The following is a 19209-nucleotide window of genomic DNA, read 5'->3' on the forward strand; positions in this document are numbered from 1 at the left end:
TTGGGTATATGTATATGCTGTAGAAAAGGAGCCAGAGAAGAGAATGAAGCTGAAGATAGAGGTCAAGAGCCAGGTGATGAAATGTGGGATGGAAAATACAAGAAGAGATGTCTTAATAAGAGGCATCTCATGGGCACATATATGGGGATGGTTTATGGTTGGGTTGGGAGCTGCAGAAGTAAACTAAAGAATTACTAGAATTTAAGTCCGTCATACTTTCTCTACTTCTTTGGGAAGCATGAGGTACGGGAGGAGTAGGATACTTAAGAAGAATGGTGAAACTTTGGAAAAGTCGTTGGCAATAGCAATTGAAATGTTCGATCTAAGGGCATTCTTCTGTGACAAGATGGCACACAGTAAAATAGTTTAAAGCAAACAAAATAGCATCATTTACACATGTGCACAATGAATTATTATCTAACAGTCCTTCTCTGCTCTCTCTCTACCCCTAATCACATCTCACTCATGAGCTAATCTTTCTATTGATCCCACCCCTTTTCCCTCAATGCACAACAGATTTGTAACAAACTCTTTCTTTAATTATGTTGGGAAATATTTCTAACATACACATGAAAACAGAATAGTTTAGTGAACAGCAATGTTCTGCCATCTAGCTTTATGAAATCTTAACCATACCAAATTTACCTGAGTTAACAAAATCCTTGAACAAAATATGGGCTTCCTGGAATAAATAAATTTCATCATGCTCATTACTTCTCATATTTTGTATATTTCATGATTAATGCCCAGACCACCTTTGAGAACTTAAGGTATTACTGTCGGTAAGCACAAATTAAATATGGCCAGAAATGGTCACTGCAAGGCTAACTAGGTAGTTCCCCTGAAGTGAACTACTAATATGTTAAAGGCATGCAAATTAGATAATACCCACAGCTCCCAGGTTTGGAAAAAAATGGTCTGGCAAAGTATGAAATTTTAGTAAAAATGGACTAATTATAATTTACAACACTGATGCTTTTTTCTTTAGTTTTCTAATACTCACTGCCACTTTGGCATGGATAAATATGAGGAAGGCTATTAAACATGTAATTTTCCACATCATGTAAAATTTCTGATGCTGAAAGCATGCAATCAGTTTCTAAAGACACAAGCTTTATTCTTGAAGCAATAATAAATCATCCATTAAATCTTAAAAAATGGTAATTTGGATAGTACCTGCCAAAACAGACTGTGTGCATCTCCTCTCAGAAGTTCAACTGTATCCCCTGCCTGGATGTGTAAGGGAGGTCCTTCCTGGAGAGCTGGGGCTGGGGTTCCGACATAGTTCCTAATGACCTGCATCTTTGGTAAACCTGAAAACAAGCAACACAACTTTTACAACTGAGAAAATGATCATGTGTGAAGTACAAATGTACTTGGGGAAAAAAACCAAATCCATTATTAACATTAAAAAGTTTTAATAGCATCAAGTCCAAGTAAACATTTGAAGTAACTACAATGGAATGCCTTCAACTTTCTCTAATCCTATAATTCTTCCTTTTTTACTGTTCTTTGAGATGGTAATACAATAAGACACATATTTATCCCCTGATCTCTTACACACTTTTCCTCTCTCTCACCATCCATCTCTTTTTAGTGGAAAAAATATTTCTCTTTCAGCTGACGCTTGCTTCATAAAAAACACATCACATACAGTTTAATGGAAAAGAATCAATGTTTTCATCAACTCTATCCTCTCTGCCTATAACTTTCCTCTTGGGCCCTGGCTGATTGCATCACTAAGGAGGCTCACCCGTTCTGTGTACGTATCACATGGCACAGTATAAGGCTCATATCTTAAGGTTATCTTTGTAATTCAAAAGCAAAAAGGTGATGGATGTACCACCGCAATACTTAAGACATTTATATGGAGAAATTCTTCAGGCTCAAATTTAGGCTTGCAAAACAGACCCACTTAAGGGAACATGTCTAAGCTAATAGCACCAACAAAACTTGAAATACAGATCTGACCCTCTTTGTATTTCTTGGAATGTGCAATGAAGGCCTTAGCTCAATATTTCATTTTTGAGAACAGCAGCTTCAATTGTACACAGGCCTAACTGCACCAATATTGGTCACAAATGGACATCCTCACAGTCACCTTTTCATTTAGACATGCAGCTACTCCCTATGACAGAGATCACTCATCAACATATCCGTTGCACATTCAGGTATTTAACCTATTGTTCATTATATCTCAAGACTTTTTATTCTAATGAGTGAAGCTGTAACTGGCTGGAAATGCTGCACTAAACAGAGGAGAAAGAATGGCTGTCCTTCAATTCCAGATGTCCAAGTTGGCTAGGAAAGACCGCAATATCTACATGAAATCATTCAGCAAAAGGTTTAATAAAGTCTTCAGAATCATTTTTCAGTAACTACCCCAAAGGAGAGAAAGCAAACATGGCTATAAATGAAACAACTGAAAAGTTTTAGTTAACATTTTTTTATCAGTCCAGTCAATCAGAAGGCAGAAGGGCTGGCAAACATTTCTCCCTTCACTCCAGCATAAGTTTTATAACTGCTGAGGCATGTTAAGAGTTGCTACATCTCTCCTTTGCTTCAGTTCTCGTGCCACAGAAACCCTGGAGGGATGACTTTAATCCCACATCTCTTATGGAGTGTTTCCCTACCAGATGTTATAAGGTGGTACCTTTACACAAACAGCAGCCTTTAATGTCTTTCCCAAAAACAACAGTCAGCAAGAGAACTCTTCTCAGTAAAGTGTTTATCAGACTTACTCTCAACACACTGTCAATGTCTTGAGTATAGAAAGGGCTTATTTTACACTATTAAGTTGCTCTTGCTAATTTAAAATGAAACATAAATATCCCACCCACACAACTGACTTAGAAGTTCAACATATGGAACAGGATGCAGTCTGAAGTAGAATTTTTTAAATGGAGTCTGGTTTACATGGTATTTATTCCATGCTGGGGGGCCAGAGGTGTGGCGAGCCTCTGTTTCCTTGAGCATTTCTAGAGTGAGGAAAACATTTCATTCAGTAGACTCCCTTAACAATTTTGTTTTTATATCAGTTCTTAAATAAAGGGTGAAAAAGAAAGAAGCTGTTAAACCTAAAATAGCTGATGTAGCCTAAAATACTTGGATGAGTCATGCACTCAGTAGGGCACTGGCCTGCAATGCAACTGTCCCTGTGGCCAAGACCCACGGGACAGAAAGGAGCAGAGGCGTGTGACCAACAGCCATTCTCTTCATTGCCGACACACCCTAGTTAGTCATTCTCAAGAAGAAAAGACTGAAAATGCATAGTGTATTTAGGGAAAAACAAAATTAAGCTTCATGACATTTCACCAACCGAATATAGATTAAAGGATTAAAAAATAGAATGCCCAGGTTACATGAGAAGTTCGTGAAATGCAGGTATGGAGCAATGCTGCCTAATTTATCTTTTTCAATGAACTGGAATGCCGTAACACAGGGTCTAGAGTAAATCATAATAATTAAACTCAAAAATAGCACTTATATTAATATGCTCTGGTCAACAAATGAGACATAAGACTCTTAGAACTAAGTAGTCTTCAGAATGACGGCCTTTGTTTTTATAGTCTTGCTTATTCCTAATTTTTTCGTGTACTCTACCTTTACTGCTATAGCTCCCTTCTTGGTTCTGTGCTTCATTTGGGAGGCTGAGGTGGTGGCACACTAGCATAAGATATGTTGCTGACCTCATTTCTAAAACAAAAATTGTGTGACCTTTGCCAAGAATTATGGTTGAGCCCAGGTAACAGCCAAAAGGACTTTGCTACTAGCCTGAATTCAGCCATAAATGACTTGCAAAAAAAAGGCGTTTATCTGAATCACATACTTTTTTTGTGGGCTGAGTTTTGAGTTTATAATATAATGGAATTTATATTTCTTGGTCAGGTCACTTGTGAGGATAATCTTTGGCAATTTATTTCTGATTGGTCAGAGCACATCCCATTTCAGGATGATCTGTCATTAGGGCTACAGACATCAAAGGACATAATGACATGATGAATTCTGACACTTTTCCTCTTGCCTCTGATGTCTGCAGATAGGAATTCTACAATACTGGAGGGATGAGTGGTTGCTTTCCAGCCTTTTACATTCCAGCCCTTTACATTCCTTCCTTTTTTTAAAAAAAAGACATAACACTGCTAAGATAGCAAATGCAATCACATTAACTGATAGATAAAAATGCAATTAAAATACAGAGGGACTGGGTTAAGATTCGTGTCAGCACTCAACCATCAATCTAATTGTTAACACAATCTTCTGCTACAGCAGACATCACGCCTCATAAATAAGATCAAGAATGGAGAAGAAATGAGGGTTATACATGCTTGTATTTCAAGTAACCATTTAATGTTGACTTAGTGTAAGTTTCCTTCTCTCCTTATAAAATATCCCTGGGAGGATTTTTAAACCTTTGTTTAAAAATGTCCAGGACAGAACATCCACTACATGTCCCTACAACAACTCAGTCATTCTTGCACATAGTTCTTCAACAAGCTCTATCTGAAACTTACTCAGAAATCTCTGGGTAACTTCTCTTCATTGACCTGCCTTCTTCCATCTGCAATTATGCTGAAGAAGGAAAATTTTCCTTTTTATAGATTAGGCCTACAAAATTTGTCCAGGCTTAAAATCACTAGTTCCTTTAAAAAAAAAAAAAAAACTATTTACATTTTCCTTTGGTTATCCATACTTCAAGGGATTTTGAGATACAAAACAGTATGAAACTAAAAAAGTAGAACTGTAGTTTGCCCCATTGACACTGACCAATCAGAAATAGCCAAAAGTTACTCTAAGAACTGATTTGAAAAATGTAAATTAATTATATTATAAACTCAACTTATCCAGAAAGTTGCTTCTTTCTTTTTGGGTAAACACAGACCCAGTAATTTAGTTTGTTTCTGCTCCAGAACTACATTTACAATGGATATATTGGTACAGTTACAGATTGCTCATCAAAATCTGACAATTTATACTGCAACTAACTTCCCATACAAATGCAAGATAATCATTTGTAATTTCAACATGTAGTTAAGCAATCTTGGAGGTTCCCAAAACTTTATATAATCATTTATCTTTATCTAGGGGAATATAATTAAAATGGCTAAGATAAAATTAGATCTCCTGCCAAATGTTTAGTTATTTTACCTTGTTTTATTCCCTACAACAAATGCTTTGCTGTACAGCTATTTCCTTGAGTTATAACTTGTGGACAATTTTATCTTTTAATTTTGGTCACACTAGTAATTATGCTTATTCTTAAATCAGACAAGATCGTCAAGCCACCCTTGTGCACAAAGAATTAACAAACAGAAGAATCAGCAATACTGAAATGACGGTTATACTCCAGTAAGTCATGGGGTTCTAGTTAAATAAAATGGAAGCCAGTATAATTATGTAAAAGGGGTATTGCAAGCAAGATTTCCTTTCAAATCTGAATTCAATGCTACTAAGAGTGACACCTGCCAAGAAATTTAAAAATGTGCTTTTTCAAAAAAAGTTACCTCTAATATATATCCTAATATAAACTATTTCACTGGTAATTTTCACATAACCCTCAAACCTTAACCTATAGTACTAAGTATCAACCACTGTGGCTTCTATGAGTGACTTCTATAATACAGATTAGTATCTATTCACGATGCTAATATCATTGTCCAAATACAATGGGCTTCCCCAGGGCAATAACTTAGAGGAGAGCGCTGAGTGCTAGATAAATGGACTGCCAGGAACTGTTGGCCTCTCACCTCTGAGGCCTAATTTAAAATCTAAACACAGCCACATTAAAAGTTCATTTTAATAAGATGTTAGAGGATACAGTTGGTTTATCCTGGAAAACTGATTTTGAGCATAACATATTCATTAATTCCTTAAATATCTTGAGCACTCACACGCTTCTAGGTGTGGTCTGACAGCAGAATGGCAAGAGCATGCTTCCTACCCTCAAAGAGCCCACGGTGCACAGAATGGACAGGCGGGTGCAGTGACAACAGTGTGATTGGGCAGGGGATCCTGTCCGGTGGGAACTTTTGCAAAATATGCCCATCAATAAAATGTCAGGGAATTTTTTCAATAAGTCTTCAGCAGGACCCCAAATACATATATTTTATTTGTTCTATAAATTTCTTGGTATGCTTTCCAAATCCCAGCCACAAGTCACATTTTTGTGGGTACATGAACAAGGCAACCGCTTCCAAACTTACTTTTGAGAAAACCACAGTGCAGTTAAGTGCTGCGCAGTTAAGCTGGCATCTTGCCAACTACGTCCTCTTTAAATTGACATCTGGCTCTACTTCATAGAAGCTAACAATCTAACCATCAGGTCTGATGACTAAAGCGGCTGGCAAGTTAGGTGCCAGGGATGCTGGATACTGGGATTCCCTTGTCCACCACATCCTCTAGGGCTCTTTCCAAGTAAGCAATGCACTTCCATTTACTTATTGGTCTTTACAGAGAAGCAATAGGAATCTCATAATGGAAACCATCTGTCACAATAGAAGCAGACATTTGGTGGTAAACAAACTGGTTAAAAAACTAGTTGTTCACAAAAAGAACACTTTCCATTAATGATTTCCTAAATTTTTACCCAGAGAAGATTACTTTTGTAAAGTATGATGCATTCAAATGAAGGAAATAACACTCTCAGTGTTCATATAAAAACAAGGATCAGACAGAGATAAGTTCTTCCAACTTCATAAACACTGACTAGTCACTCTTTGGCATGACTTATTAGAGTACTAGTAAATCAAGGGTGAAAGCTATAACAACACATTTTGGAAGTTTCTTTTTTTTTTCCATTTGCTAAAAAGATTTTATAGGCTACCAAATACAAAAAAAAAAGCTATAAAATATCATGTTATTTTAAAATCCATGCAAATTTAACATTCTATTCTATTTAATATGTACATTTTAGTGAAAAAGAATGTTTCCCTAAAATCTTTAAGTAAGATCAAAGCTTCAGGAGAGTATGCCATGTATTTGTCAGATGCCTAGAATATGACCGCTCCCAGGGATAAAAGGAGTCCAGTTTGAGCAGCACAGCCTGAGCATTTCAACATTTTCTTAAAGACAGGAAAAGAACAATCACACAATTTCAAAGTAAGAGCATTACCACTTAGCCCAAACCCCTCATTTTTTACATTATAAAACTAAGAATCAAAGTGGTAAATAGTCTAAAGTCACACAGGTACTTAGAAGCAGAAATGGAACTAGAACACTGATTTACTGATTCCTAGTCTAGTCCTCCTGGCTGCAGGCTAGTTATTCTCTAGAACTTACAGAGAACAAGGCTGGGACAGAAAAAAGGTCTCCTGATGCCAGCTGATGTATGTTTGGGGATCATTTGAATCCCTACTGGTGTCCAGTGTTACCCTGGGGAGCAGGGAAAGAGGAGGCAGAACTTTCCGTCAAGTGGTGAAAGACTGAGAGCTCTCCAAGATTAGGCGAGTTCTCTAAGGAAAGTAATAACTCCCACTTTTTCTAATAAAAGTAAAGAGTATTCTTAAGAGAGAGCCTCAAATTTCAACTAAAGAAAAAAATATTGTGTCCAACAATCTATGCCATTCTCTGTGCCTGATAAGTCCACATGCAATTCTGTAGATTTTTGGACAAGTGGCCTCATGTAGTTCTTCCTAAAGAAAGTTACAATCACTTGGACTACTTTGTTTTGCTGTTTTAACTGTACCCAAGAGGATCAAGAATGGTGATTAAGCCAAATATCATGATGACTACATGAGACATCAGTGGCTGAAGTGGAGGCTTGAAGGGATATTGTCCAAAGGGACAAGTCTCCTTCGGGAGATGAGAAACAAGACAATCAAATTTGCTCTTACAGAACACAAAGGTAGGAGGCAGATACATGTCAGCAGAGAACAATGACTTCAACTTCTGAGAAGAGATAACAGGATCACTAGGTTCCAGAACTTCTGGTCCTGAAAGATTCCCATGTAGCCTGCTAGGCTCTTATCCTTCATGGGAAATAATGGGATCTGGAGTGAATACTGAGAAGATTTCCTGGGCATTTTTCTTGGCTTCCTAGCAGAAACTCCATCCCCAAAGCAACTGAGCATGTTTCTTTCTAGTAACCAAAATAAACTTTTAACAATTGGTCCTAAAGGATATCTAAGGGATAAGATAAAAAGAAAAGTAAAAATGATTCATCTAAAGGAACTAGAAACAGAAGAACAAAGCCCAAAGTTAATTAAAAAAAAAAAGGAAATAACAAATATCAGAGTGGAAATAAATGAAATAGAGACTAAAAAAAAAAAATTAGTCAAACAAAGAGCTGCTGCTTTGGAAATATAAACAAAATTGATAAACCTTTAGCCAAACTCATCAAGGAAAAAAAAGAGAGGGTACAAATAAATAAAGCCATAAATGAAAGAGAAGTTAATACCAACACTACAGAAATACATATTCCAAAAGACTACTAAAAACAATTACACTCCAACAAATTTGACAACCTAGAAGAAATAGATAAATCCCTAGAAACATACAATCTTCCAAGTCTGAATCAGAAATAAATGGAAAATCTGAAAGATGATTAGTAACAAAATTGAGTTAAAAAACACTCAGCAAACAAAGGTTCAGGACCAGATAGCTTCACAGGTGAATTCTACCAAATATTTACAGAAGAATCAATATCTATCCTTCTCAATCTATTCCAAAAATTTGAAGAGGAAGAAATGCATACAATTCATCTTATGAGGCCAGCATTATCATTACACCAAAACCTGACAGACACTACACACACACACACACACACACACAAATACAGGCCAATATACCTGTTGAACATAAATACACAAATCCTAAATAAAACATTAGCAAACCAAATTGAAAATACATTAAAATGATCATATGCCATGATCAAGTGTGATTTCTTCCAGGGGATGCAAGAAGGTCAATGTGATACACATTAACAAAATGAAGGATAAAAATCACATGATCATCTCAATAGATGTAGAAAAAGCATTTGACAAAACTCAAAATTCACTATGATAAAAACTCTCAAGAAAGCAGGTATAACAGCAACCATACCTCAACATAATAGAGACCATATATATATATATGACAAATCCACAGCTAACTTCATATCCAATAGGAAAAACTGAAAGCTTTACCTCTAAGATCAGAAACAAGAGAAAGATGCCCACTCTCACCATTTTTATTCAACATAGTACTGAAAGTCCTTGCCACAGAATTCAGACAAGAAAAAGAAATAGAAGGCGTCCAAATTGGTAAGGGAGAAATAAAACTGTCACTACTTGCAGATAAAATAATATTACATATAGAAAAAGCCAAAGATGCCATCAAGAAACTCTTATAATAAAAGAATTCAGTAAAGATGCAGGATACAAAATTAATATACATAAATCTGTTGTATTTCTATAAACTAATAACTATTAGAATGATAAATTAAGAAAACAATCCTATTTACAATTACATCAAAAAGAATAAATACCTAGACATAAATTTAACCAAGGAGGTAAAGACCTGTACACTGAAAACTATAAGACATTGATGAAAGAAATTGAAGATGACAAAAATAATGGAAAGATATACCATACTCATGGATTGGAAGAATTAATATTATTAAAATGTTCATACCACCCAGAAAAATCCATAGATTCAATGCAATCCCTATCCAAATAGCCATGGCATTTTTCACAGAACTAGAACAAACAATCCTACAATGTGTATGGAACTGATAGACCCTAAAAAGCCAAAGCAATCTTGAGAAAGAACATAGCTGGAAGTATCACACTCTCTGACTTCAAATTTTACCACAAAAATATTGCAATCAAAGCAATATGGTACTGGTATAAAAAGTGACACATGGATCACTGGAACAGAATAGAGAGCCCAGAAATATACCCATGCTTATATGGTCAACTAACCTACAACAAAGGAAGAAAGAATATACAATAGGGAAAAGACAGTCTCTTCAATAAATGTGTCAGGAAAACTGGACAGCTACATGCAAGAGAATGAAATTGAACTACACTGTAATACCATACACAAAAGTAAAGTCTAAATGGATTAAAGATCTAAATATAAGATTTGAAGTCATAAAACTCCTAGAAGAAAACATAGACAGTAAAACCTTGGACATCAGTCTTAGCAATATTTTTTTGGATCTGTCTCTTCGGTCAAGGGGAACAAAAGCAAAAATAAACAAATGGAACTATATCAAACTAAAAAGTTTTTGCACAGTGAATCAAACCATCAACAAAAATGAAAATGCTTACTGAATGAGTGATGGTATTTGCAAATGGTATAACCAATAAGGAGTTGATATCCAAAATATACAAAGAGCTCATACAACTCAACATCAACAAAACAAACAATCCAATTTAAAAATGGGCAGAGGACCTAGGACTTGATGGACATTTTTCCAAAGAAGAAATACTTATGTCCAACAAGAACATTAAGAGATGCTCAACATTACTAATGTCCTTGGGGAGACTTAAATCACAACTATATTATCACCTTACACTTGTCAGAATGGCTACTACAAAAAAATTAAGAAATAATAAGTGTTGATGAGGATGTGGAAAAAAGAGAACCCTCATGCCCTGACAATGGGAATATAAATTGGTGCATCCACAATAGAAAACAGTATGGAGTTTCCTCAAAAAATTAAAAATAGCAGTACCATACAATCTGGCAATTCCACTTCTGGATATTTATCTTGAGAAAACAAAATCACTACTTTAAAGACATATATGTACCCCTATGTTCATTGCAGCATTATTTAAAAGAGCCAAGACACAGAAGCAACATAAAAGTCCCTTGATAGATGAATGGATAAAGAAGATGTGGTAAAATGCAATGGAATATTACTCAGCCATAAAAAGGAAGGAAATCTTGCCATTTGTGACAGCATGGATGGACCCAGAGGGTATTGTGCTAAGAGAAATGAGCCAGGCAGAGAAAGAAAAATATCATATGGTTTCACTTATATGTGAAACCTAAAAAACGAACCATAAACAGACTCATAAATACAGTGAACAAACTGGTGGTCACCAGAGAAGTGTTAGGAGGATGGACAATGTAGGTGAGGGGAATTAAGAGGACAAACTTTCAATTATAAAATATGTAAGTCATGGAGATGTAAAGTACAGAATAGGGACTAAAGTCAATAATATTGTAATAACTTTGTGTTGTGACAGATGGTAATGAGACATCTTGGTGATCACTTTGTTATATACCTGAAATTAATATAGCATTGTATGTCAACTACACTTAAAAGAAAAGTAACAATGATTAAGGGCACTTTGCAATATCCTAGCTTATATGATTTGTTCTGTTCATTCATTTATTTAACAAATATTTATAGATTATTTGTGTACAGGTACTGGCCTAGGCACTAGAAATGAAGCTGTAAATAAGATCGATATGTTACTCCCTCATAAAGCTCATATTTTAATAGAGAAGACAAACATAGAAACAAACAGACAAAGGTGATAATATCAGATAGAAATATTATCAAGTAGAATTTATTAAACTGGATTATAGAGTGTCCAGGATGTATATGTATGTGTGGTATGGGGTATGTGGATATCTTTAGAGGAAGGTGAACAGGTCAAGTTTAAAACCTGAAGAGAGGGCAGTAATTATTTGAGGCAGGGAGGGGGGATTTAACAGGCAAGCTGAACAATAACCATGAAGACTCTGAGACTGGAGTAAGCTCCAAGTACTTGAGGAACAGAAAAATGGTCAGTGATACTGCACACAAGCAACTGATAAAATTTTAAATTGATTTGTGCAGTCTGAGTGTCTGGACCATTTTATCACTCCTTTTCATATACACATCCTGAATTATTTGAAATATTATTGAACAGATCAAGTCAAGATCTCATTACCTTCTATACCTTCTTCTTGGCATATGCTTGCTGTTTTTTGCACACCAGCTCTAGGGAAAAATACTGCTCTCATTCCTTGAAACTCAAATATCACATCTGCTAAGAAACGTGCCAGCATTCTCTTAAGTGTGGGTTAAGTGTCTGAACATATGCTCCCTTTGATAGCCATTCTTACTGTTTCAATACCACTATTGCATCAAAACTATTTGTTTAGCTGGTATAAGATATACCTACTAGACCATAATCATCTTTCTGTGTACAGTCTTTGTAGACTTTATATATACTAGACTATGACCACATTGGTGACAAAGATTGTGCTCTTTATCTCAATTAATTCTTAGGAAGAACAAAAGAAGGAAATAGGTAGCTATCCTTCTCCCCTAACAGCCACCCTGCCAAAGATACATACACACATTAGATCATAACTCCAGAATGGCTCTCTAATCAACATTTTCTACCTTAATTCTACCCCCCAGTTCAAGCACTACCTTTCAAATTGGCCTTTCCTCATTCATTCCTAATGCCTGACTTCTTGCACATGGCAAGCTGAAAGACATTTTTAAATATAAAATATATAATAGCATTCTCCTATTTGAAACCCTTCCAGCTGCACACTTAGAATTAAATCTGAACCCTTGACCACAGCCTACAAGATCACATATTTTCTGGCCCCAAGAACTCTCCCATGTTATCCTGTTCCAGTCTCACACTTGTTCACTGGTTTTAATCAGACTAACCTTTTTGTAGTCGTTTAAACATCCTGAGCAAGTGGACCCAGCTGGGACAGTCTGGATTAGCAACCCTGGCTTGTAATTCATATGGTTATTTGTTTACTTGTTACCTGTCTCCTTTCCTTTTCTATACTTTTGTACTGCCTCAGTCTTTGCATAATAGACATTTATTATTTTCATAATCAAATTTAGCTTATAATAATAAAAATACTCAGTTTTTATTGGACAAGCTGCCATTCATCATTAGTTTTGGCCTGCTTTTAAGCTGTACTTGTTTGTGCTTTTATCTGTAACTGTCAGTGTCCTATATGTAACTGAATTTCTGCAGGAAGTAAATTTATTTATTTTATTATTATTTTTTTTTATTTTATTTTATTTTTTTAATTGAAGGGTAGTTGACAACAGCATTGCATTACATTAGTTTCAGGTGTACAACACAGTGATTCAACATTTATATACATGATAATTCTAGGTACCAGGTATCACCATACCAAGTTGTTACAATATTTTGACTATATTCCTTATGCTATACATTACATCCCGGTTACTTATTTATTTTACAATTGGAAGTGTGTTTATATATATATATATATATATTTTTTTTTGTGAGGGCATCTCTCATATTTATTGATCAAATAGTTGTTAACCACAATAAATTTCTGTATAGGGGGGTCAATACTCAATGCACAATCATTAATCCACCTCAAGCCTAATTTTCGTCAGTCTCCAATCTTCTGATGCATAACGAACAAATTCTTACATGGAGTACAAATTCTTACATAGTGAATAAGTTACATGGTGAACAGTGCAAGGGCAGTCATCACAGAAACTTTTGGTTTTGTTCATGCATTATGAACTATACACAGTCAGTTCAAATATGAATATTCATTTGATTTTTAAACTTGATTTATATGTGGATACCACATTTCTCTATTATTATTATTTTTAATAAAATGCTGAAGTGGTAGGTAGATACAAGATAAAGGTAGAAAACAGAGTTTAGTGTTGTAAGAGAGCAAATGTAGATGATCAGGTGTGTGCCTGTAGACTATGTGTTAATCCGAGCTAGATGAGGGCAATAAACATCCATGTATGCAGAAGATTTCTCTCAGAACATGAGGGGGGAGGTTCTAAGCCTCACCTCGGCTGCTCCCCATTTTCTCACCAGATGGCCCCCTGCGACTGTGCCTGTCTTAGGTTGTTCCTCCCTTGAGGAATCTTACCCGTCTCTGGCTAACCAGTCATCTTCCGGGGCCATACAGGGAAATGTTAAGTTGGTAAGTGAGAGAGAAGCCTTATTGTTTGAAAAGGTTAGCTTTTTACTTCTTTGCATATTTATGCCCTGTGGCTTCTATGCCCAGCTTTTGTCTTGAGGTGTCTTTACCACTTGGAAGAATTATGATACTCGGTAAATTCGACATGTGGCACGAGTTCTATTTAAAGGTTGTGATTAGGTAGGAAGAAGAAAAGCTATAGAAGTAGCAGGCAGAAGAAAACCTGGGAAGATTGATTATTTCTTTGACATATCTTCTTGTAGAGTAACTTCAGCATGGATAGGTTTTAAACGACTAATTTAATTGTGCACACACATTAACATAATAGGAATATAGTTACCTAACCAAAGCATACCTGTAATTACCAGCCATCTCCAGTGAAACCAACAAAACCAGTTAGGCACCTTAGGCATTTGTGAAAACTTATCTATGATATGGTGGATATTGTCCGACTGAACTTAAACAGTCTGAGAGAATTCAGATAAACTAGAACAACCCATTCCTGGGGACTGTTCATATCCCATATGTTCTTTTAACGATAAATAGTCTGTGGTTGTAAGATTTTGGAGTGCTACAATTTGTACTTCTCCTAATTCTTGGTTGAGTTCCAACAGTATAGATCCAGTCCAATTTTTGTTTTACTGTATGCACAGGCCAGCCGAGATATCTCCTTCATCATTCCCATGACAAGTCCAGGAGCTGGTGGGATGAGTGCATCTACACCTGTGACAGTGCGTAGATCTTTGTTGAAGTTTTTTTTTTTTTTTTTTTTTTTTTTCTGATCATCTTCTGTCATGAGTCTTCCCGAGAGTGCTGATGTTGGAAGTTCTTTTTCATATCGTATCTTAGTTCATTTTCGGGGTAGCCAAATTAGGCTTTGATCCTCTGTATAAACACAAACAGACCCTTTGCCTACATTTTATATGTCCTTTATATCATTGTGTAGAACTCATTAGAGGTCACCACATAGGAACTGCATTTTTTTTTTTAATCATTAATCGACACTTACATGATGAATACTTTGTTTACTAGGCTCTCCCCTATACCAGGTCCCCCCTATATACTCCTTTACAGTCACTGTCCATCAGCGTAGCAACCTGTTGTAGAATCACTACTTGTCTTCTCTGTGTTGTACAGCCCTCCCCTTTCTCCCACCCCGCTATGGATGCTAATCTTAATATCCCTCTTTTTCTGCCCCCCCTTATCCCTCCCTACCCACCCATCCTCCCCAGTCCCTTTCCCTTTGGTACCTGTTAGTCCATTCTTGAGTTCTGTGATTCTGCTGCTGTTTTGTTCCCTCAGTTTTTCCTTTGTTCTTATATTCCACAGATGAGTGAAATCATTTGGTATTTCTCTTTCTCTGCTTGGCTTGTTTCACTGAGCAAAATACCCTTCAGCTCCATCCATGTTGCTGCAAATGGTTGGATTTGCCCTTTTCTTATGGCTGAGTAGTATTCCATTGTGTATATGTACCACCTCTTCTTTATCCATTCATCTATCGATGGACATTTAGGTTGCTTCCAATTCTTGGCTATTGTAAATAGTGCTGCGATAAACATAGGGGTACATTGGTCTTTCTCATACTTGATTGCTGCATTCTTAGGGTAAATTCCTAGGAGTGCAATTCCTGGGTCAAATGGTATGTCTGTTTTGAGCATTTTGATGTACCTCCATACTGCTTTCCACAATGGTTGAACAATTTTACATTCCCACCAGCAGTGTAGGAGTGTTCCCCTTTCTCCACAGCCTCGCCAACATTTGTTGTTGTTTGTCTTTTGGATGGCAGCCATCCTTACTGGTGTGAGGTGATACCTCATTGTAGTTTTAATTTGCATTTCTCTGATAATTAGCGATGTGGAGCATCTTTTCATGTGTCTGTTGGCCATCTGTATTTCTTTTTTGGAGAACCGTCTGTTCAGTTCCTTTGCCCATTTTTTAATTGGGTTATTTGTTTTTTGTTTGTTGAGGCGTGTGAGCTCTTTATATATTCTGGACGTCAAGCCTTTATCGGATGTGTCATTTTCAAAGATATTCTCCCATACTGTAGGGTTCCTTTTTGTTCTATTGATGGTGTCTTTTGCTGTACAGAAGCTTTTCAGCTTAATATAGTCCCACTTGTTCATTTTTGCTGTTGTTTTCCTTGCCTGGGGAGATATGTTCAAGAAGAGATCACTCATGTTTATGTCTAAGAGGTTTTTGCCTATGTTTTCTTCCAAGAGTTTAATGGTTTCATGACTTACATTCAGGTCTTTGATCCATTTTGAGTTTACTTTTGTATATGGGGTTAGACGATGGTCCAGTTTCATTCTCCTACATGTAGCTGTCCAGTTTTGCCAGCACCATCTGTTGAAGAGACTGTCATTTCGCCATTGTATGTCCATGGCTCCTTTATCAAATATTAATTGACCATATATGTCTGAGTTGATGTCTGGATTGTCTAGTCTGTTCCATTGGTCTGTGGCTCTGTTCTTGTGCCAGTACCAAATTGTGTTGATTACTATGGCTTTATAATAGAGCTTGAAGTTGGGGAGTGAGATCCCCCCTACTTTATTCTTCTTTCTCAGGATTGCTTTGGCTATTCGGGGTCTTTTGTGTTTCCATATGAATTTTTGAATTATTTGTTCCAGTTCATTGAAGAATGTTGCTGGTAGTTTCATAGGGATTGCATCAAATCTGTATATTGCTTTGGGCAGGATGGCCATTTTGACGATATTAATTCTTCCTAGCCATGAGCATGGGATGCGTTTCCATCTGTTAGTGTCCCCTTTAATTTCTTTTAAGAGTGACTTGTAGTTTTCAGAATATAAGTCTTTCACTTCTTTGGTTAGGTTTATTCCTAGGTATTTTATTTTTTTTGATGCAATTGTGAATGGAGTTGTTTTCCTGATTTCTCTTTCTGTTGGTTCATTGTTGGTATATAGGAAAGCCACAGATTTCTGTGTGTTGATTTTGTATCCTGCAACTTTGCTGTATTCCGATATCAGTTCTAGTAGTTCTGGGGTGGAGTCTTTAGGGTTTTTTATGTACAGTATCATGTCATCTGCAAATAGTGACAGTTTGACTTCTTCTTTGCCAATCTGGATTCCTTGTATTTTTTTGTTTTGTCTGATTGCCGTGGCTAGGACCTCCAGTACAATGTTAAATAACAGTGGGGAGAGTGGGCATCCCTGTCTAGTTCCCGATCTCAGCGGAAATGCTTTCAGCTTCTCGCTATTCAATATAATGTTGGCTGTGGGTTTTTCATAGATGGCCTTTATTATGTTGAGGTACTTGCCCTCTATTCCCATTTTGCTGAGAGTTTTTATCATGAATGGATGTTGAACTTTGTCAAATGCTTTTTCAGCATCTATGGAGATGATCATGTGGTTTTTGTCTTTCTTTTTGTTGATGTGGTGGATGATATTGATGGACTTTCGAATGTTGTGCCATCCTTGCATCCCTGGGATGAATCCCACTTGGTCATGGTGTACGATGGTTTTGATGTATTTTTGAATTCGGTTTGCTAAGATTTTGTTGAGTATTTTTGCGTCTACGTTCATCAGGGATATTGGTCTGTAGTTTTCTTTTTTGGTGGTGTCTTTGCCTGGTTTTGGTATTAGGGTGATGTTAGCTTCATAGAATGAGTTTGGGAGTATCCCCTCCTCTTCTATTTCTTGGAAAACTTTAAGGAGAATGGGTATTATGTCTTCCCTGTATGTCTGATAAAATTCTGAGGTAAATCCATCTGGCCCGGGGGTTTTGTTCTTTGGTAGTTTTTTGATTACCGCTTCAATTTCGTTGCTGGTAATTGGTAAATTTATTTTTGATGTATAAATTGCGTAATATTTCTTAAAAGTCCTTAATAATGACTTTTAATAATTTATACTCATGCTGAATAACCTTAAAATTAGATGACATGCATCATTTTTGGAAAAAAATGTACTTCTTTTATTCCTATACATTTAATTGCTTAATCGGTAAGGTCTAACACAAGTTCTAACATAGAAAGTAGCATGTACTTTCTAAAACAGTGTGCTCTGGTCTCATCCTTCCACTCCCCTTGCTCTTCTCTATTATTCTTTTCTCTTGACCCCCCTCCTTCCTGTGATACACTTGCTTGAGTACCAGAGAGCATATTTAGTTCCATTCCCTAAAGATTCAGATGCATGCAGACATGGTTTATTGATTTGTAAGTTAAAATGAAGAGCATGTACAATGGGTATTCTTAACGGGCAAAGTTTCAGAGACAGCAAATGACTCAGGACCATCATTTCAATGTACTGATTTTTTTTTTATGCCAAGGAGCCCTCAGGTCAGAGACCAAAAATCAACATATTTACATAAAAATGCACATAAATTGAACAATCTCTTTACCCTTCTTCTAAACATTTTCTTTAATAAACTTCTGAAACAGGAAAAAGGCAAAGTAGAAGAGCATCTCCTCTATAAAAGGGCATTATAATGAAATTATTGACTTGTAAGAACTTCTAACCTGTAAGTTTATATGAACTTTTATGAGCCCACTTTCAAACTGAGTTTCCATAACCATCATAATATATGACAGGTAACAGGTTTAGTCTCTCTCCTGTTGTTTACCTTGATATCTTAACCTTTTCCTGAAATGAAAAAGGTAATTCGAGTCAGATAGAACTATTTAGTTATAATCTTATAGATTTAGATGTGAGCTGACAAAATATAAATACATCATTTTAAAATCAAGTGAATGTATAACTATTACTCAAAACCAGCAGTGTTCCACAGGAGGAGGCTGGCAATGTATCTCCATTTTAATGTGGCAAAGCTTTTGTTTACATTTCCTTTCACTGGAGGCAAAGATCAACAACCAACATATCTACACAAGAATATACATATACTGAAAACAACATCGCCCTCTCAGGAACAGTCCTTCCTAACACTATAATAAGGAAAGGGAAAGATAACAGAAACCACATGGAGTTAGTATTCTTTTGAAATAATAATGTTCTGACAATCGGAAGCACTGTACACTAGCATGAAATAGTGATTCTATCAAAGAACGTTCTTAGGATAATTTATTCAAACATTTTCATTTACATATGAAACAATTCAAGTCCAGTTGCAATAGCTAGCTAAAAGCAAAAAGTGCTGTTATTTCCAATACCAATCTGTCACCCAGTGAGTGTGGAATCCTATGGCTGACTAGGAAAAATAAGGGAAGATTACAGAAAGGACATACATGATTGTATCAAATAAATCACTACCTTTTCCCAAGGAATCTGGGAAAGGACCAGATACAAAATATTCCAGTGGGAATGATACATTTATACAAAACAACAGACTCTTCAAACTATTATAGGAAGTTCAGAGATGTCCTTTCAA

General features: G+C 36.1%; 1 protein-coding gene across 5 annotated transcripts in view; it reads right to left on the reverse strand.

The window, feature by feature from the left end:
• The window catches only part of VAV3 (vav guanine nucleotide exchange factor 3), a 390975-nt gene that overhangs the window by 73182 nt on the left and 298584 nt on the right, over positions 1-19209 (reverse strand). For all 5 annotated transcript variants that reach the window (XM_057500482.1, XM_057500481.1, XM_036895319.2 and 2 more), the window contains one exon: positions 1177-1313. In XM_057500482.1, the coding sequence (XP_057356465.1) occupies positions 1177-1313 (137 nt within the window). The remainder of the gene's footprint in view (positions 1-1176; positions 1314-19209) is intronic.

This window comes from Manis pentadactyla, chromosome 4 (assembly GCF_030020395.1).
Source record: "Manis pentadactyla isolate mManPen7 chromosome 4, mManPen7.hap1, whole genome shotgun sequence".
NCBI lineage: Eukaryota > Metazoa > Chordata > Mammalia > Pholidota > Manidae > Manis > Manis pentadactyla.